Here is a 21659-nt window from a genome sequence, read left to right on the forward strand (position 1 = left end):
TTTCACCTACCTAACACGGGTACGCCACAAGGTTCGGTAGTCTCGCCACTCCTCTTCAACGTGGCCCTCCTCCAACTTCCCCGCCTCCTAGACACCGTCCCAGGGATATTCCATGCTCTATATGCAGATGACATCACACTGTGGACGAGAGGCGCGAGCACGGGCGAACAGGAGGCCCGTCTTCAGGAGGTGGTCAACATCATCGAACGGTACCTCAACACCTGCGGCCTCCACTGTGCCCCAGATAAATCTGAGCTGTTAGTACTCGGGGCACGCACTCGGGGCCGGCCCCCAAGCCACGACGCACCGGACCCACAAGTCCTTCTTCAGGGAGTCCCGATACCGAAGATCGACTCACTTCGAATTCTCGGAGTCCATATACACAAGGACGGGTCCGGCTGCGCCACACTCCCTAGGCTACACAACACCGTGGCACAGCTTACTCATCTGATACGACGGGTGGCCAATCGCCGCAATGGCCTCAAAGAGCACGACACCTTGCAAATGGTACAGGCCCTCCTTTACAGCCGCATTACATACGGAACTCCTTACCTCAACCTGAAGACAGCCGAGAAACAAAAGCTAAACCTCCTAATACGAAAGGCCACGAAGCTCGCCCTAGGACTGCCGACAACCGCCTCCACTGACCGATTGCTTCGCATGGGAGTTCACAACTCCTGGGAAGAACTCGCGGAAGCGCACCTCATCAACCAGATCGAGAGACTCAAGCTAACAACCACAGGCCGAGCAGTCCTCCGACGCACAGGATACGTAACCAACCCAGAACACGATGGCGAATGTAAAGAAAAGGTCACGTCGAAGATCTGAGAATGTCTACAAGTTCTTCAGATACCTCAAAACATGCATCCAGAACACCATCGAGGCAGACGGCTCGCCAGAGTAAACGCCATCAGACGCAAGCACCATAACAACCCGCAGGCGCGCTACGTGGACGCAGCCAAGTATCCGGGCCGAAATGCCTTCGCCATCAGCGTCACAGACCACAAGGGTACGACACTGGCGTTGGCGACCATTCTCGCCAAACAAGCCGACATAGCTGAGGAGGCCGCTATAGCACTCGCCACCCATACAAGCGAGCATGCCATAGTGGTCTTCACCGACTCTCAAACAGCGGCACGTAACTACATGAAGGGCAGGATCTCTACAAAAGCGATCAAGATACTGAAACGTGGCGACACTCCTCCCCCCTACACCTGCATCATGTGGGTTCCGGGACACGAGGGACTCGAGGGGAATGAAGCCGCACACACCGCGGCCCGCGCAAGTGTCCACCGTGCCTCCCCGCACGAGATTCTAGGGTTGTCCCACCCACCCAAATCAGCGGAGGAAACGGCAACAATACCGCTAACCTATCAAGCACTACTGCAGCACTATCGCCTTGGACGCAGGGTATACCCTCCACCACATCCAAAACTAACGAGAAACGAAGGCACTGACTACAGGCGACTCCACAGCAATACCTTTACCCATGGAAGCTTACTGCATCATTTCCACCCGACGCTATACAGCTACACCTGTCCACACTGCAACGTGCCAGACAGCCTGGCGCACCTCCTACTGCAATGCAAGAAAACCCGAGAAACTACCACAGTGGCAGAACTAGTAGCCCCGGCAGACGCAGACCCAAACCTCCTCGCTGAAAGGTGGGAGGCTGCGATCTCCAAGCCTGACCTGGTCGACCAGCGCGAACTCGTCGCCCGGGCCCGGAGGGCGATCCAAGCCAGAGGGTTCCTGGAATAAGGGACCCTCCCACCTTGAGTGACAAGTCACTGATTCAAATAAAGGTTTCGTTCTCTCTCTCTCTCTCCAGCGTCTTTCATGGTATGATTGCCGGTTTTCGTCATCTGATTGTAACTAAAAAAATGGAGCCCCCGAGATCTAGGTAATTTCGCGTATCGTATAACCTATTGCAAGGAAGGAAGCACACTTTACAGGATAGTTATCGCCATTGTGGAACTTAAGAAAACCAATGTCTTTACCCTAGTGCAATTTGAATTTTGTGTTCAACGGCAAAATATAACAAAGAAAAGTCCGCGTTTTTTCACATGTTGTGACGAGAAAACTTGTGAACAGGAACGACAAAAAAAAAACATTCTTCTTGGAATGTGGTTTGAAATGTATTTGGCGGTAAAACTTCAATTTCGTGTTCGGAATTAGACAAAAGAATGTCGTTATTTTTTACCTTTTCTGATCAGGAACTGGTTTGAAGATCCCTCGTCTGAAACGATTCTCCACTTCCTACTTTTTTCGTTAAATGTAAGGGGGAAAGCTCAGCGTTGGATAGATGCCATAATTATTAAAAAGTCTCGCAATTCCAGTTTTGCTGACACGTAACAATTATTTCTAGGTGTAGTGAATACTACCATGCAAGGTAAGCAGAATCTCGTTCAAAAAATAAAGTTCTGGACATACGAGCCTTCACTTTGGTCTAATTAGACATCTGTGTAGAAATGCGACTCTCGGCGTATATCTCCTGAGCTATGTAGTGTGACATTGTTCTTGTCTATACTCGTAGTGTAATGCCGAATTATACGACCTATGATTTGGAAAACAAACCTGCTTAAGTAATTTATGGGGAATAAGACATTGCTATATTATTGCGCTAACAATATTTGTTTACACTACCATGAATCATGTTCCTCAACATTGTCTTCGTTCTCATTCGTACAAGTGTGTATGATAGTGAATTGGCTGCATACTTTCGTTTTCACATTTGCTTTATATGCTCACTTTCTACGCTTGGGCAGTGTCCAGTCACACTTTGACACATCATTTGGTTTTTCTCGTCGCAATTGTTGACACGTTCTGCGTTTTGTGTGTATTTTCCAGTGGTCCCCGCACTCGGCGCTAAGGCAGTGCGTGACACCAGTAGCGTATAATGAACCTTAGCAGCAGCAAAGAAAGCAAACTAAACGAAAGAAAACTTTATAGCGCTGCCAGCCTATGGCTGGCAGTTGCCTTTTCCCCAAGTGCAGACGAACGGAGCGAAGTTCCACAGGTCCGGCTGTCCCGCATGGAGGTCGTGGAACCCAGATGTGGACCAGCGGAACGGCGGCTGCTGGTCGTGCGTCGGCCCAGCCACAGCAATCAACCCAAGTCCGGCGGCGAGAGACTCGTTCGTCATCTGCATGCAAAGCGCGCCGCCAAGGATGGATGAAAGCACTCTCGAAGTTTCTTCCCAGAAACACCACGTTGACTAATCCAATAATGATTATTTGAGCTTAATATTTGAGTTGAGGAATAAATGAATGAATATACGATGTTTAATGGCGCAAGAGCCAGGTCTGGTCAAAGAGCGCCATGCTAGTGTTAATGAGTTCGCAGTGCACTGATGGGTTCAGTGAACTTATTGTGACGTGGCTGTAAAGGGCCTAATGGAGGTTATGTATATTCCATAAAATCTACGTGTAGTAAAATAATGGAAATGACTATTGACGTGTACTATGAACATTAGAATGCAATGCGAAAGAATGATGCAATATATAAAATCTGTGAGGTGCTAAACTTGTCTAGAGCACTACTGCCTCACCAGAGCCCTTGAAATCCAAGGGCCTAGAGGCATGTGCTATACAAAGAAAACTATCGTAGCGGCATCCTCTGGAAAGAGAATGCACTGCGAAATTAATGTGCTTGTGACATGGAGCACAACATCTTTCAAAAAGGCGAGGACTGCTTCGGTCTTAAAAAGCGGTTGGTCACCAAGAAATATAGCCGGATTCAGGGGAATACAATGGCGATATGCAAGAGGGAAATATTTCCTCCTGTCTCTTTCGGCTTCCCGGCACTCCAGGAAGACATGGAGGACGGTCAGCCGGTCGCCACATCTACCTCAGGTTGGAGGCTCGTTACTGGTCAAGAGAAAGTTATGAGTGCCAAATGTGTGTCCTATTCTCAGTATAGTGAACAGGACATCTGTTGTTCGTGTTTTCGTAGTTGGGTGCCAGAAACCTAACTTCGGCTTAATTAGGTGAATCTTATTACTCGTCTGTGCGTCCCACAAGCGTTGCCAGTGGCTTCGTAGTTTGTTTCTTAGGAAAGGCTTCATGTCTATGGCAGGGATAGCAGCAGAACGAATATCTTGTCATTTCCCTCGATTCCTCTATGTCCAGGAACCGAGCATATTACTACATGTCTATGTGATAAAAAGATGTTGCATAAGAGTGAGTAGAATTCATTGAAGACAGGATTCGTGTGTTTTTGGGAAGAAATGAGTGCTTTTACAAGACTTAACGGGTCTGTGAGTATGATTGCTTTGTCAAGTTTCAGTTTCTTTAAATGTTTTACGGCACACAGTACTGCATAGACTTCTGCAGTGAAGATACTTGTTAGGGGGTTCAACAGGTCAGATAGGGTAAAGAGGGACCAACAGCAGCGTAGGATACGCCATCATGTGATTTTGACGCGTTTGTGTAAAATTCTGAGCAGGAGTACTTCAATCGAAGCTCAAGGAAATGCATGGCAGTTTCAAGCTCAGGAGCGTGCTTTGTGACCTCTACAAAGGATACGTCACATTCTATCACCTGCCACTGCCAGGGCGGTAATAGCTTAGCTGCAGGCATTAGGCGATGTTCGATAAATGGGACGTCCATTTCTTCGCTAAGTTCTCTTACACGCAGTGAGAAAGGTAATTTCAAAGAGGATATATTACGAAAAAGTGCTTCACACGTCATGTCGTTAACGGTTGTGAAACACGGATGTTCCCTATTAGAGCGCACTTTCAGAAAGTAGTTAAAGCTGATGTATGTTCTGTGAAAATGGAGTGACTACTCATCTGACTCGACATACAGACTTTCAACAGGGCTTGTTCTAAATGCGCCAGTGGCCAGGCGGATTCCCAGATAGTGAAGGGGGTCTAACATCTTTAGCGCGCTCGGGGCGGCAGAGTGATATGCTGCGGCGCCATAGTCTATTCGTGATCGAACTAGGCTGCTGCAAAGATTCAACAGGCACTTCTTGTCGCTACGCCATGTTGTGTGGGATAGGATTTTAAGTTCATTGTTTTTAGACATTTTTTTATATATAATGGCTGGAATTAAAGTAAGCTTGGAGTTAAGTATAACACCTAGAAATTTGTGCTCTTTGTTAAAAGGAATTTATTGTCCGCCCAGTTCTAGGCGGCCACATGTAGAAAAGGATCTGGGACCAGGCCTCTCCTTCTTGTGCAGAGAACAGAAGAACTTTTGTGGGGGTTTATTTTAAATCCATTTTGTTCTGCCCACATGGACACCTTGTTTAGGGCCTGCTGTACCAGTCTCTCGCAGACTGCGGGGTTGCAGGATTTGATACCTAGTTGTATAACGTCTACGTGGACGGAATAGAAAATAGCTGGTGGTAATGATGCACGAGGCGTGTTCATCTCTACGACAAAGAGCGTGCAGCTGAGTAGGCCACCCTGAGGTACCCCAGTTTCCTGTATGAATGTGCGCGACAGTGCAGAACCTATTTTCACCCGAAATGTACAGATCTCTTGGCAGCTCTCTTTAATATTTAACATATTGCCGCGGATGCCCAGTGCCGAAAGGCCGCGCAGCATTCCGTACCGCCAGGTTGTGTCGTACGCCTTTTCCATATCCAGAAATACAGATAAGAAAGATTGTTTGTGCATGAAGGCATCGCAAATGCTCACTTCGATGCGCACGAGATGGTCGGTTGTAGATCGCCCTTCCCTAAAACCACATTGAAATGGGTCAAGCATTTTACTGGACTCTAGGAGATGTACGAGACGGCGATTGATCATTTTTTCAATAAGCTTACAGAGGCAGCTCGTAAGCGTTATAGGACGGTAGCTAGTAAGCAATGAAGTGTCTTTACCATGCTTCAAAACAGGGATCACAATAGCCTCCTTCCACTTTGATGGTAGATAACCAGCAGCCCAGATAGCATTGGGAAGTGTGAGTAGCGTGATTTGTGTGTCAGAGTGCAGGTGCCTAAGCATATCATACATGATGCTATCAGGGTCCGGTGCAGAGCTCCGACATACTGATAAGGAAGCTTTAATTTCAGGAATGGTAAAAGGACGATTGGGATGCATTTCCGATTCAGTAGCTTAAGTTCTTCTATTGCTTTATGCTTAAGAAAGTTCTCCGAATAGTGGGGAAAGCTGGACAGTGTTCACCGAGAGCATCAGCCTGGTCTTCCAACTTGTTTCCTTCTTTATCAACCAGGAGCAATGGCTGAAATTGTTGTTCCTTTAGCCTCCTCAGCCCTTTCCATACATTTGCCTCCTGTGCGTAGGAGTTAATGCCGGACAAGAATCTCTCCCTGCTTGTCTTCTTTGCTTGCTGTCGCATCCGCCTTCCCTGTGATTTAGGCTTTTTAAATTCTATCAGATTTTCTGCAGTGGCGTATCGGCGCAGTACGCCCCACGCTTTATTTTGTTCTTTCCGCGCCTCCTTGCATTCTCCATTCCACCAAGGAACTCGTCTTTTGGATGAGGTACCCTTTCATAGTGGGATGAAGTTATTAGCTGCCTCGATGGTAAAAGCGGTAAAATACGCTACCGCGTCGTCAATATTAAATCAGTCATAAAATCTCGTGATTGATAAGTCGATTCCTTAAAATGCTTCCAGTCGGCAGAAGCTAGCTTGCACCGAGGCGTATATGAAGGGCATTGATATTCTTCAATTAAGTTTAAAAGTATTGGAAAATGGTCGCTTCCGTAAAGATTTTTAATAACACTCCACTCTAGGTAAAGGAAAAGATCTGCCGAGCCAATAGATAGGTCTATGGAAGAATGTGAATCGTGATACATATTATAATAGGTCGGTTCGTTTTTATTGAAGGATATGTACCCGTGTTTACAAAAAGTTTTTTACTAATCGACCTCTCGCGTCACATCGTGAGTCTCCCCACATCGTGTAGTGAGCATTAAAATCTCCCACAAGTATGTAAGATTCGGGAAGCTAGATAATAAGGTTGTAACAGTCTGTTTTTTAGATGATGGTTCGGGGGTATATAAATAGAAAAGAAAGCGAATAATTTATGAAACAGAATGGCCAGAACTGACACTGCCTCAAGGGTCGTCTGAAGGGCGACGTGTCGGCAAAGAGACTTGTCCGTTATTATTGCTACTCCGCCAGAGGCATTAGCCTCATCGCAGTCTTTTAGGAAGATGACGTAATTGCGAAGAAAGCTTGCTTTGTAGGTTTCAGATGGGTCTCCTGAACACACAGCAACATGGAATTGTATTTGTGTAGTTCGTGTTCTGTAATGTCGTCGAGGTTAGAAGTCCTCGTACATTCCACTGCAGTATTTGTGCATCCATTATGCTATTTGTGTTTGGTGTTGTGTGCTTAAGAGCCATTAGCTCACGGGCCCTTTCCAGGCGCCGTGATGCGAGTTTTGTCTTTTTTCGAGCGATTGAGAGAGCCTCGCCACTCCTTAGGCGCTGGTGGCGCTGTCTTGCTGGTGGTTGCGTCCATCGCCTCTTGCGAGGCGCTGGACACGCGCTCTTCCAAGCGCTTTGTTTGGCGTGAAGGCCTCGGCACGTTGCACGAGGCCGTTGAGGCCACCTGCCCGGAGGCAGATGGCCCCTTCTGCTGGGTTGACGGAGCAGCGCGAGCTGCAACCGCCGCGGGGGCAGATGGCGTAACTGCCGATTCACTGCTTGTGGGTCGGACAGCCGCTGGCAGCCGTTGTGTCACTTCCCCCTGACGCGTCACATGGGCAAAGGTGTTCTTTGGCAGGAAGGATACCCGCCTGCATGCCTCCTTGAAACTTATGTTATCTTTTACTTTAATTATAATAATTTCCTTTTCTTTCCTCCAAAATGGACACGACCGCGAGTATGCAGCATGCTCCCCATCACAGTTTACGCAAGGGAGAAGTTTTCACAAGATTCGGAGGTGTGCTCATGAGCACTGCATTTCGCGCAAGTTTGGCGGCCTCGGCAGTTCTGTGAGCTGTGACCGACACGCTGGCATTTGAAGCATCCCAGGGGATTAAGGACGTATGGCCGAACACGAAGCTTGATATACCCGGCCTCAATGGACTCGGGCAGAACACTTGTGCCAAAAGTAACTATTAGGTGTTTAGTCTGTCTTTCTTTATTGTAACGCCTCATCTTAATTCGTTTGACGTTGATGACGTTCTGCTCACTGAAGCCCTCCAGGAGCTCAGCTTCGGTCAGCTGCAAGAGATCATCATCGGAGACTACGCCACGGGTGGTATTCATAGTACGATGTGGAGTTACTGTTACTTGGGTGTCCCCAAATGATACTAGATTGGGTAACTTTGCATATTGTTTCTTGTTGTGGAGTTCCAAGAGGAGATCACCGCTTGCCATCCTGGATGATTTACAACCTGTACCAAAAACTTGGGTGAGAGACTTAGACACGAGGAATGGTGAGATTGTTCTCACGGGTTTGTCTGGTTGTTCAGAGTGGACTACATGAAAATGAAGGAAAATTTCTTTTTGGTGGGCAAAAAACTAGAAGACATCATTGTTGCGCCCCCTTTTCAGGGAGTGATAAGGTAGGGGGGGGGGAAGGAAGTAGCCACAAAAGAGTTTAATTTCGGAAGCAACGCCAGCCACTCACCCGTGGAGTCCTACAAGGGGACGCTACAGGAGCTGTGAAACACAGCCTGCAAACGCCATCTGTAAATTACCACTATCACCAAATATGAAATAACCCAGGTTGGCTATTCACACAAGGTTAACCCTTGCTGCCTGGAAAAATTGGAAGCAAAGGGAAGCGAGGCGAAGACAGGAAAGATGAAAAGTGAGAGAAAGATGAAGGTTGGAGGGGTAGAGAGAGACAGGCAAAGGCAACTACCAATTTCCCCCGTGCGGCTCAGTCCGGGGGCGCCGTCTACGTGAAGCCGAGGCCAAAGGGGTGTCTTGCCGCCGCCGAGGGGCCGTAAAGGTCCAAACACCCGGAATTGGCTCAACCCCCAGGATCCCCTTTTCCCCGGACACGGCTAAGCCGCGCACGGTTAGACGCGGTAGGGTCCAACCCTCGTTTGCTCGGGTACGTGGTGTCGCAACACACCAAACGCCTGCTGACGCAGACGCTCCTGCGGGGGAGTTGAGCAAGCATTGCTGCAGCGCTTTCTCTTATACTCGGTACCCTTGATAAAGGATAGAAGACTATGAAACAACCCGTGAAGCTTGAAGCATTCATGTATCAGACGGGCTTTTGAAATTGACTATTGACACACATTGTCAGAATTATCGTCCGGAACAACGTTCGCAACAGAAGAAACGGTGCTTAGAAAGTTTCTGGCATACCACAAGAAGAATAGGCGCCACTGAATATTTGCCCTTTTTATGAATTTTGTTGGGTAATTGACAATAAAGATACTGATGATAATAAACTAGAATAATCTCCTGTGTTCATGTGATGTATAGAATTTTCCAAGCTACCGGCTTTTTTTTGCCACCCCTTACTGTACGAGGTCGAATCAGAAAGTATTTGCCCCTATTGTTTATTAGCCAAAATAAGGTACATACAGGTAATAACAAATATAGGTACTATTCTACGAACCTTACACTATTTTTCCACATAGTCCCACACCGATTTATACATTTGTCCCAGCCCCGTCGGTCTGCTGTCTTGGCTTCATCGTTGCACGTGAATCGCTGTCCTGCTAGGAACTTCTTCAGCGGATTAAAAACGTGGTAATCCCTAGGGGTCAATTGCGGACTGTATGGTGGGTGATCCTGATTCTTCCGCTGAAATGACGAGATCCGAGCTTGTCGGCAGTTCTGATTGCCACATATGGCCTCGCATTGTCGTAGACTATAACCGCATTGTCCCCATCGAAAATCGCTCGGTCTTTTCGCCTAATGGCAGCCAGCAGACATAATAGCGTGAAAAAATAGCTGTCCGCAGTGGCGCTTGCACATTGTGGCATGAAATCCAGCAGGAGCGGTCCTCGGCAATCCCACAAGACTGTTAACACCACTTCCTCAACCGATGGCACTGAACGGATTTTTTTTTTGCCACAGGTGAGTCCTGAGGCAAAATCCTGAGACCTCCTATATGAACACAACAATCAAACCCCGGCCCTCAGTCCCCAGCAGCTGCGCAGCAACTGACCACGGCGGCGGTCAGATCTGCGACGCAGCAGAGGGTGCTAAGAATCACTGGCTCCGGACAGGCCGCCATTGGAATATGAACCTGGCAACGTTTAACGCTAGAACGTTATCTAGTGAAGCGAGTCTAGCAGTGCTATTGGAGGAATTAGAGGGCAGTAAATGGGATATAATAGGGCTCAGTGAAGTTAGGAGGCCAAAAGAAGCATATACAGTGCTAAAAAGCGGGCACGTCCTGTGCTACCGGGGCTTAGCGGAGAGAAGAGAACTAGGAGTCGGATTCCTGATTAATAAGAATATAGCTGGTAACATACAGGAATTCTATAGCATTAACGAGAGGGTGGCAGGTCTTGTTGTGAAACTTAATAAGAGGTACAAAATGAAGATTGTACAGGTCTACGCCCCTACATCTAGTCATGATGACCAGGAAGTCGAAAGCTTCTATGAAGACGTGGAATCGGCGATGGGCAGAGTGAAAACCAAATACACTATACTAATGGGCGACTTTAATGCCAAGGTAGGCAAGAAGCAGGCTGGAGACAAGGCAGTGGGGGAATATGGCATAGGCACTAGGAAAAGCAGGGGAGAGTTATTAGTAGAGTTTGCGGAACAGAATATTATGAGGATAATGAATACCTTCTTCCGCAAGCGGGATAGCCGAAAGTGGACGTGGAGGAGCCCGAACGGTGAGACTAGAAATGAAATAGACTTCATACTCTGCGCTAACCCGGGCATCATACAAGATGTGGACGTGCTCGGCAAGGTGCGCTGCAGTGACCACAGGATGGTAAGAACTCGAATTAGCCTAGACCTGAGAAGGGAACGGAAGAAACTGGTACATAAGAAGCCGATCAATGAGTTAGCGGTAAGAGCGAAAATAGAGGAATTCCAGATCAAGCTACAGAACAGGTACTCGGCTTTAACTCAGGAAGAGGACCTTAGTGTTGAAGCAATGAACGACAATCTTGTGGGCATCATTAAGGAGTGTGCAATGGAAGTCGGTGGCAACTCCGTTAGGCAGGATACCAGTAAACTATCACAGGAGACGAAAGGTCTGATCAAGAAACGCCAATGTATGAAAGCCGCTAACCCTACAGCTAGAATAGAACTGGCAGAACTTTCGAAGTTAATCAACAAGCGTAAGACAGCTGACATCAGGAAGTATAATATAGATAGAATTGAACATGCTCTCAGGAACGGAGGAAGCCTAAAAACAGTGAAAAAGAAACTAGGAATTGGCAAGAATCAGATGTATGCGTTAAGAGACAAAGCCGGCAATATCATAACTAATATGGATGAGATAGTTCAAGTGGCTGAGGAGTTCTATAGAGATTTATACAGTACCAGTGGTACCCACGACGATAATGGAAGAGAAAATAGTCTAGAGGAATTCGAAATCCCAAAGGTAACGCCGGAAGAAGTAAAGAAAGCCTTAGGAGATATGCAAAGGGGGAAGGCAGCTGGGGAGGACCAGGTAACAGCAGATTTGTTGAAGGATGGTGGGCAGATTGTTCTAGAGAAACTGGCCACCCTGTATACGCAATGCCTCATGACCTCGAGCGTACCGGAATCTTGGAAGAACGCTAATATAATCCTAATCCATAAGAAAGGGGACGCCAAAGACTTGAAAAATTATAGACCGATCAGCTTACTGTCCGTTGCCTACAAACTATTCACTAAGGTAATCGCAAATAGCATCAGGAACACCTTAGACTTCTGTGAAGCAAAGGACCAGGCAGGATTCCGTAAAGGCTACTCTACAATAGATCATATTCACACTATCAATCAGGTGATAGAGAAATGTGCGGAATATAACCAACCCTTATATATAGCTTTCATTGATTACGAGAAAGCGTTTGATTCTGTCGAAACCTCAGCAGTCATGGAGGCATTACGGAATCAGGGTGTAGACGAGCCGTATGTAAAAATACTGAAAGATATCTATAGCGGCTCCACAGCCAACGTAGTCCTCCATAAAGAAAGCAACAAAATCCCAATAAAGAAAGGCGTCAGACAGGGAGATACGATCTCTCCAATGCTATTCACAGCGTGTTTACAGGAGGTATTCAGAGACCTGGATTGGGAAGAATTGGGGATAAAAGTTAATGGAGAATACCTTAGTAACTTGCGATTCGCTGATGATATTGCCTTGCTTAGTAACTCAGGGGACCAATTGCAATGCATGCTCACTGACCTGGAGAGGCAAAGTAGAATAGTAGGTTTAAAAATTAATCTGCAGAAAACTAAAGTAATGTTTAACAGTCTCGGAAGAGAACAGCAATTTACAATAGGCAGCGAGGCACTGGAAGTCGTGAGGGAATACATCTACTTAGGGCAGGTAGTGACGGCGGATCCGGATCATGAGACAGAAATAATCAGAAGAATAAGAATGGGCTGGGGTGCGTTTGGCAGGCATTCTCAGATCATGAACAGCAGGTTGCCATTATCCCTCAAGAGGAAAGTGTATAATAGCTGCGTCTTACCAGTACTCACCTACGGGGCAGAAACCTGGAGGCTTACGAAAAGGGTTCTACTCAAATTGAGGACGACGCAACGAGCTATGGAAAGAAGAATGATAGGTGCAACATTAAGGGATAAGAAAAGAGCAGATTGGGTGAGGGAACAAACGCGAGTTAATGACATCTTAGTTGAAATCAAGAAAAAGAAATGGGCATGGGCAGGACATGTAATGAGGAGGGAGGATAACCGATGGTCATTAAGGGTTACGGACTGGATCCCAAGGGAAGGGAAGCGTAGCAGGGGGCGGCAGAAAGTTAGGTGGGCGGTTGAGATTAAGAAGTTTGCAGGGACGGCATGGCCACAATTAGTACATGACCGGGGTTGTTGGAGAAGTATGGGAGAGGCCTTTGCCCTGCAGTGGGCGTGACCAGGCTGATGATGATGATGATGAATCCTGATACTTCCCTACCATGCTCTGCTGCTTCGATTCTCGCGCGAAATGCGGCATTCACGTTTCATCGCCAGTAAAAATGCGGTCCACAAAACTTCCACCCTTCACGGCATACTGTTGCAGGTAATTCAGTGAAGCAATCATTCGCTTGCGTTTCATGATGTCGTCCAACTGTTTAGGGGCCCATCGCAGGAAACCTTCCGGTACCCTAAGCACTTATGAATGATGTCGTAAACACTCCCATACGAAATGCCAGGCTCCCAGGAAATATCCTTGAGGTGCACACGCCGATCCGCTTTCACCATTGCATCCACGCGGGAAAGCTGTCAGTCAGCGATGCATGCGGCCTCATCGAACGCTCACTGTCATGCAAGTGTTCACAGCCTTTTGCGAACTTACTATACCACCACATAAAATTTCTCAAAGCGAGACACATTTCCCCATACGTGGGCTGCATTTCACTGGGGACTTGGATGGGTGTTCGTCCCTTGCTCAATAGAAAAAGAATTACACTTCGTTGATCGTACGCTGTGGACGCGTGAAGCACAACCACCATCATCAACAACCGACAACAGCACCGTGCCGCGCAGCTACTGGCAGATAAGGCCGGGCCGGTCCAAGAAAGGCCCACCACTGCGAATGGACATGTTGACTTCGCATTAGCAGTCGTAATTTGGCTAAAAAATGGGGACAAAGACTTCCTGATTCGCCCTGGTATGTGGAAAAATAAATAAATTGGAACTGTACAAGAAAGGACAGGTTTGCGTCATTTGGTGCGTACCTTCATGTCTACGCCTCCTTTAGAGGCCTGCCCCAGAGCAGGGAAAGGGTAACGGCCAGGCATCATGTTGAGGTCACTGCGGGCTGATATGCCGTTCACAGCACTGAACGGCGGAATGCAGAGACACTTGGAGACAGGGTCATGCTTGAAGTCGTTATACCTGGAAAATGCAAAGTGGGCAGCAAATGCGAATTATGGTAATAAAATTATGGAAACGTATACTTTACTGACAATTAGAACTTATAAGCGCTCCTTCAAGGAAGCCTCTTCCCAAAAGGAACTTGTATTTTTTGCTGGTTATTACTTTTTCCAATAGTGGTGCATTTAAATCTCTTGTATTTCCATGTTCTTTCTGGACATTCCAAGCACTTCCACATAATTAATCAGGGTGAACTCCAAGTTAATGTTGTCGCAGTCATTTAGGCTGCTCAACATCTTTATCTCTCCTTATGCACTGGGGGCTATAAGGTTCACTACTTGTCTTCTGGATAGCGACAGAAAGATATTTATTGAGATGTGGTGCATTGTTTTAAGTTTTGTCTGTGACTGCTTTTTTTCACTACATTATCAGTGCTATCTATTTCCTGATCTCTGCAGGACACGCCTACAGTATTCGAAATTGCTCAAATGTCGCGCTGATTTTGTTGCCAAACAGACAAATCTTGTTAGATTGCGTGCGTGACGCGACTATTTTTCTACTGTTAGCATCAGTTCAAACGTGAACAATTACAAAACTACTCAAACGCATTTTCCAGTCTTTAGGCTAAGCTGAAATTGTAACTGTGGCTAAGGAAGGCACCCAAACGCTGAGTTGGGACTACTTCACGCTTAGAAACATGTTAATGAGCGATTGCACGTTGCTTTTCTATGTAGTTACGCGGCGTTGACATCACTTTTTTGTTCCTATCCACGCGGCCGTGCGTATATATATATATATATATATATATATATATATATATATATATATATATATATATATATATATATATATATATATATACCGATAAGGCGAGCACCATCAATTTCTCTGGGATCTACAGAATGCACGTACAAGTAGCTGCCGGTAATTATCCGTGCGATCAGATTTCGGCGACTAATGGCTGTGCTCGCCGCTATCGTTGTAACTGAGAGCTGCTGCACTCTAAGAAAAAAGAGTGACCCTTGCTCCATTCAGACAGAAACAGGACGATGTCCCCTGTTTTCGTCTTTAAATGGAGCAAATTTCTGGCCTCATACATGGGAAGAACGGTTTCTCCCTCTCCAAAACCAACATGGCTGACTCCAGGCAAGCGAAGCGATGGATGCGACTAGGCCTACGAACTGTGCTACTCTGCAGGTCGAAAAGAACGTACGCGTCATTAGCATAGTGTACGTAACTGATATTTGCAAAAAAAAACGGTATCGCTAAACTTTCTTTGGCGCATACAAGGAATAAGGTGCAAGTACGACATGACTTTGTAGCGATGCCTTCCGCTTGACTGCCCCGCTTATCACCCACCGTTGACGACCGGATGATCACGTTAATAACGCGGGCAGAACGTCGCTCTAACCACTGTGGAAGCGCGAAAAGGAATCGCATGGCTAGAACATCGCGGCGTTGAACGTACATGAGCATAGGGATATCCATACATTAATGAGTCTCTCTCTCTCTCTCACACACACACACACACACACACACGCACGCACGCGCACACAAACACAAACACACACACACACACGCACACACAAACAAACACACGCACAAACACACACACACGTGCACACACACACACCCACACATACGCGCGCGCTTATGTGGATGGACGGATGGATGTTATGAGCATCCCCTTTGGAACGTGGCGGTGGGTTGCGCCACCAAGCTATTGTTATTATACTCACTAATGTCCTACCGAGGCTAAAAAAGAACAAAAAGAAAAAAAAAACACTGTGAACTCCAACAACCATAACTTTGGTCCCCTATTGGGAACATTGCTTTTGTACGCCTCCGTATTTTGTCGTTTGCCTAGTTCCGCCAAACTTCCAATTGCCTCGGATGAATGGATGGATGTTATGAGCATCCCCTTTGGAACGGGTCGTTGAGTTGCGCCACCAAGCTCTTGATATTATACTGCCTAACGTCCTACCTAGGTTAAACAATAAAAAAACACTCTGAACTCCCACAACCAAAGTTTCCGATCCCCTATTGCGAACTATGATTTTGTACGTCTCCGTTTTTTGTCATTTCCCTACTTTCATTCCACCAATCCCCCAATCGCCTCTTACGAATCCTTTTTCGGACATGTTTACTTTTCCACTGCTCTCTCTAAACCCAACGGCCTCAAGGAGGCCAGTGGTGCCTATATCAATCGCTGGGTAGACTTCTTCACATTCTAACAACACATGCTTCATAGTTTCCGTAGCTTTACCGCAGCAAGCACATGCTTCTTCTTCCTTCTTATATCTCGGTTTATAGGGGCGTGTTCTAAGACATCCCGATCTCCCTTCGAAAAGTAATAAGCTTCCCTTTGAGTTATCACAAATTGTTTCTTTCCTGCTTTCGTTTTTTACTCTTAAGTAGTTACTCATGGCAAGTTTCTGCTCCATGGCCGCCACCCATGAGATTATTTCGGCCTCTCTGACTTTCCGCTTGACCTTCTTTGTTGCTGTGTTGTCCACCCTACAGGCCGCATACTTGCTGGTAAGCTTGCTAGTCCTTTTCATCCACTGTGAATCAATGTTTTTCCTGTACAGATACCTCAACCCTCTCCAAGCCCATTTACTTTGTTCCATATTCCTCATTCGTTCTTCATACTCAATTTTACTGCGAGCTTCGCTCACCTCAAAACTAATCCAGCCCATATCAACCTGCACAGCTTCATTTGTATTCTTCCCGTGAGCGCCCGATGCGAGGCGGCCCACTGACTTTTGGTTCACATAGAGTCCTGATTGTACTCCTGATTTAAAGCAAACAACCGCATTTCCAAAAGTAAGTCCTGGAACCATTATACCTTTCTACATACCTCGGAGAACCTCGTACCTATTGTGTCCCCATAGCGCTTTGTGCTTCATTATGGCTGCATTTCTCTTCCCCTGCACTGTTATTGTTTTTTCCTGTGTTTCCATAAATCTATTGCCTTCGTTTATCCATATACGAAGGTATTTATATTCTCTTACGCGAGAAATTTCCTGGTCCTGTATTGCCACTGTCTGTTCAATGCTTTCATCGACCCGCCGTGGTTGCTCAGTGGCTACGGTGTTGAGCTGCTGAGCACGAGGTCGCGGGATCGAATCCCGGCCACGGCGGCCGCATTTCGATGGGAGCGAAATGCGAAAACACCTGTGTGCTTAGATTTAGGTGCACGTGAAAGAACCCCACGTGGTCACAATTTCTGGAGTCCTCCACTAAGGCGCGGCTCATAATCAGAAAGTGGCTTTGGCCCGTAAAATCACACAATTTAATTTTAATGTTTTCATTGAATGGCATAAAACCTGATTTACTAACACAAAACTTCAAACCTAAACTCTTGCCTTCCTGTCCACAGATATAAGCCAGACGTTGCGGATCAGTTTGCGGGTTAGCTAGGAACACAATGTCGTTGGCATGAAATAAACCTGGAAGCTGCTGCTCTACTACTGTACCTTGCTGTACTGCTGTTGTTCTACTGTACTACAACACGCTTAGCGCCATCTGGAGAGGCTTCAAATTACTAAACAGCATAAGTATTGCACGGTCCGACAGATGGCGATAAAAGCTGAAGAAGAATAATTTATTTGCTTGAGATTTTGTGGCGAAAGAATGTGCTTTCCGGGGCTCCGTGGCGGCGACGAAATCATGGTTTTTGTGCATGCTTTGAGCTTGCTTCTGTTTTTGATATGCCATTTTTTTGCCTTTAAATAGTAATTGGGTCGTTTTCTGTTTCCTTTTTTTGACTCTCGTATTTCGTATGCGCGGGTGTGTTTCGTGTACATTTGGTTTTGCAGGATGGTTAGAGCGCCCTTTCGTACCACGTGCTTCAACACGTGCAGCCGGGTGGGATGTTGAGTTATTCGAGAGGCTAATAGCTATTAGTGATAGTCAAGACTACTAATAGTTGAATTGACTACTAATAGACTACTAATAGTTGAGACTGATAGCTATTAGTGGTTTTACTGTGCGTGTTTTGAGAGGAAAGTGAGAGTGTGGGCGCATGGTTGAGCGCGTGCGAGAGCGTATCATGTCTTGGGTCTTCAAAGCATTGATTGCTTTTGAAACAGTGGTGAGAGTTGCTTTGCGACATTTTGAGGATTTGGATCCCGTGCTTATCGGTTTCTGCCAAAAGGCACGTGCTCTGCATTATTATATTATTATGGTATTTGCATCAGAAAAAGCCGTACAATATATGGCAAGAAAGCCGGGAAAACAGGCCGTGCGCGGGAGGTCCCTCAAGGCAGATGAGAGCACGGATGAGAATGGAGAGGGATTCGAGTCAGCCGGCATGAACTGCGATGTTGATAATAGGCTACAAAAATGGAGGCACTCCAGTAACAGCTTGTCAAACAGTTGGAACAGCTCAAAAATGAGTTAAACAGGGAGCGTGATGCACGGAAGGTAGTTGAAAAAAGACTTGAAGCAGCTGAGGAAAAGCTGAACAAGGCCGCCATTGTGAACGAGAATGTGCGTTACAATGCAACACAGTCACCCGACGTCACAGGTGAGGGAGTGCTAGCAAAGTACGTGGAATGCGTGCAACGTGGCGAAGGGTTAGCTGGAAAGAGCGGCACCTACCTTGAGGCTGACACGCTGCAAAAGCAGGGCGCAGGGGGCAATGCCCCTTGTCGAGTCCGAATCACGTGGAAAAGGACAAAGGGAGGCAGGGAGAGGTAGGAGAGAGTGAAAGGGTTATTTTCGCCGGCGACTCAAACCTGGCTGGGTGGTCAGAACCAATTGTGGAGAGGTTGAAAGGCGATAAAAGAGTGGCGGTAGAGACATTTCCAGGTCGGACACTGGGTTCTGTCATGGAACGAGGAAAAGAAAAGCTCGCGGAAACTCCCACGTGCGCAACCTTGTCATAGTAGCAGAAGGGCTAAATGACGTCCTAAACAGGAAAGGGACAGGACTAGCCCAGCGCTTGGCTAAGGCAGTGGATGACTTGCGCGAGCTATCCCCTCAGGTGCAGATCGTGGTGTGCACGGTGCCTGAGGTGCCTGTACGTGACAGTCACGCACAAAGAGCCGTAGTGCATGCTAATGAGGTGATACGGAAAATGAGCCGAGAGAAAGGCTTTGAGGTTGTAGAAGTAGACAGGGAAGTGAGAGGGTGGGGAGGTTTTAAACGATAAGGGATGCACTTCAATTACAGGCTGGCACGAGAAGTGGGCTGACGACTTGGTGGTCACGCTGTTGCTTCTTTAGGGGGCCCACGGGCGCTCAGGAGGCCAGAGTAGGTAGTAATGAAGCAAAAAATGAAATGAATGAAAAATGAATGAAATTTGTTCCCTAGGGGAACTTAAGAAGAGCATCGCCCTCGATAACAGAAAAAGGAGGAAAGCAAGAAAGAGAGCTCGCCATGCAATAGGCTGCATAAACATGCAGGGCTGCAGAAGAAAGCAAAAGTGGAGAGAGATTGACGAGCAGTTAAATAGAGAACAAATAGGAGTGTATACGGTGACAGAAAGGCACCATAGAGACTCAGAAGAGCCGCCAGTGATGGAGAATTATGTTTGGGAAGGGTGCAATAGAAGTAAGTCGGAAAGAAAGGGAGGGGGAGTCAGAATGCTCATCCATCAGGGGACCAAGTGGAAAAGAGTAAATTCAAAATGTCAAGAGCATCTTTGGTTATCTGGTACAATCAGTGGAAAAAAATTGGCTAGGCGCTCCGTATCTGCGGACCGGGAATAATTGCACAGAGCAAAAATTAAGTTAGTGGAATGCATAAGCGCTGATATGAGGGCTTTCGGGAATGGTGCTGAAATTGTGCTATTTGGTGACATAAATGCCCACATACAGGATTTAGATGGCTATACCAAAAACAACGGGAAGTCAGTGCTAGACGTTTGAGAGCAACATAATCTCGTTATCGTGAACAGAGTGCCTAAGTGTGAAGGGTAGATCACGTGGGAATTGGGAAACAGGCAATCAACCATTCATTGCTGTCTGATGACAGAAGGAATTATTGATACGCTGAGAGAAATTGTCATTGATGAGGAAGGGCATAGCAGCTTAGGGAGTGAGCATAAACGCATCATTTTGAAAATGGGGTATGTAGTTGGGAAAGAGAGCAAGGATTCCAAAATGACCAGTCCAAATTTGAACGCTGAACAAATAACAAATATAGTCAGTAGAGTCGAGGAAGAACTTGGCAAAAGGCCAAATAAAGAGTGAGAATATAGTGAGCTTCTAAGTGTAATAACGACAGAAATACGGAAAGAAAAACAACATGTTCATTTGAAAGGAAAAAATAAACAGAAAAGCTGGTGGAACAGGGATATAGAAGAAGCGATCACCGAACGACAGAAAGCATCCCAAGAGCACAGGCAGGCAAAGAAGGCGCAGTTGCCGCAGGATGAAGTAGCCAGTATATGGGAAATATACCTGGAGAAAAAGTCTGTGGTTAAAATACTGGTGCAAGCAAAATTAAAAGGTGAAAGTGAACGTTGGCTGCCAGAAATACGTGACAAAAAGAAGGCCGCACCAGAATATTTTGGAGCGACATAAAAATTATTAGGCAGGAAGTCAACAACAATACAACATATCCTAGACGAAGATGAAAACAGACTGGAAGGAGAAGCGGCAATAAATTACATCCGAAAAATAACAGCCGAATCTTTCGAAGGCAATGCCGAGGGTGTATTTGAAGAAAAAAAGAGCATGAAAGAGACCCTGGTGAAAAAAGAGCTGGTGCTCACAAATTTCAATTGGAAGAAAGCCGAAGATAAAATACCTAAGCGCACAGCCGCATGGCTAGACGAGGTCCCGTTAGGCTGATTAATGAATTAAGAGCAAAAAGTAAGGAAGCTCTGGTGAAAGCAGTAGAAAAAACAATAAAAGATACACGAATACCAGACAGTTGGTGAACAAGTAGAATGAATTTACTTTATAAAGGAAAGGCGGAGAAAGATAGAATTCACTCGTATAGCCCGTCGACCATTACATCGCTAACATAGAGGCTAGCAATGCAGGCAATCAAATTCAAGCTTCAAGCCTCGGCAGAGAATAGTGGCATTTTGGGAGAACTTCAGAATGAATTCAGAATAGATAGGCGTTTAGATGATAACTTATTCGTTTTTACTGTGGGTATTGAAATATAAAAACTAGAATGCAGACCGTTATATGTGGCCTATTTAGACACTATAGGAGCCTATGACAACGTAGACCGGAACATTTTGCGGGATATACTGGAAGTGGAAGGGTTACGTGCCGATTGCCTACAGAAATTGAGATATTTACCTAGAAAATGCCGTTTGCATTGAATGGGAAGTGATGAGGAGCGAGGCGAAAGTTCACATCAACAAGGGACTGACGCAGGGGTGCCCTTTAACCCCACTGCTTTTTATGATGCACGTGGTGAGGATGGAGAGGGTGCTAGAAGGAAATAATATTGGTTTTGATCTCCCATGCACACAGGCGGGTACAGTAGTAGAGCAGCAGCTTCCTGGTTTATTTTATGCGGATGATATTGTGTTACTAGCTAACAAGCAAAGTGATTTGCAACGTCTGGCTAATATCTGTGGACAGGAAGGCAACAATTTAAGTTTGAAATTTAGTGTTAGAAAATCAGGTGTCATGGTATTCAATGAAAACACTGAACAGACACTGCAGATACAGGACCAGGAAATACCTCGGGTAACAGAATATAAATACCTTGGTGTATGGATAAACGAAGGCAATAGATATATGGAAACACAGGAAAAGAGATATAACAGTGAAGGGGAAGAGAAATGCAGCCATAACGA

At 46.2% G+C, this 21659-nt stretch overlaps 1 protein-coding gene across 1 annotated transcript in view; it reads right to left on the reverse strand.

Annotated features, from left to right (window-relative positions):
• Positions 1-2924: 2924 nt before the first annotated feature.
• LOC139051498 (putative phospholipase B-like 2) overlaps positions 2925-21659 on the reverse strand; it is a 126737-nt gene continuing 108002 nt past the window's right edge. The window contains exons 5-6 of the mRNA XM_070528481.1: positions 13750-13909; positions 2925-3145 (exon numbers count right to left, since the gene is read on the reverse strand). Of these exons, the coding sequence (XP_070384582.1) occupies positions 2963-3145; positions 13750-13909 (343 nt within the window). The 3' untranslated portion in view covers positions 2925-2962. The remainder of the gene's footprint in view (positions 3146-13749; positions 13910-21659) is intronic.

This window comes from Dermacentor albipictus, unplaced genomic scaffold (genome assembly GCF_038994185.2).
Source record: "Dermacentor albipictus isolate Rhodes 1998 colony unplaced genomic scaffold, USDA_Dalb.pri_finalv2 scaffold_12, whole genome shotgun sequence".
NCBI classification, from domain to species: Eukaryota; Metazoa; Arthropoda; class Arachnida; order Ixodida; family Ixodidae; genus Dermacentor; species Dermacentor albipictus.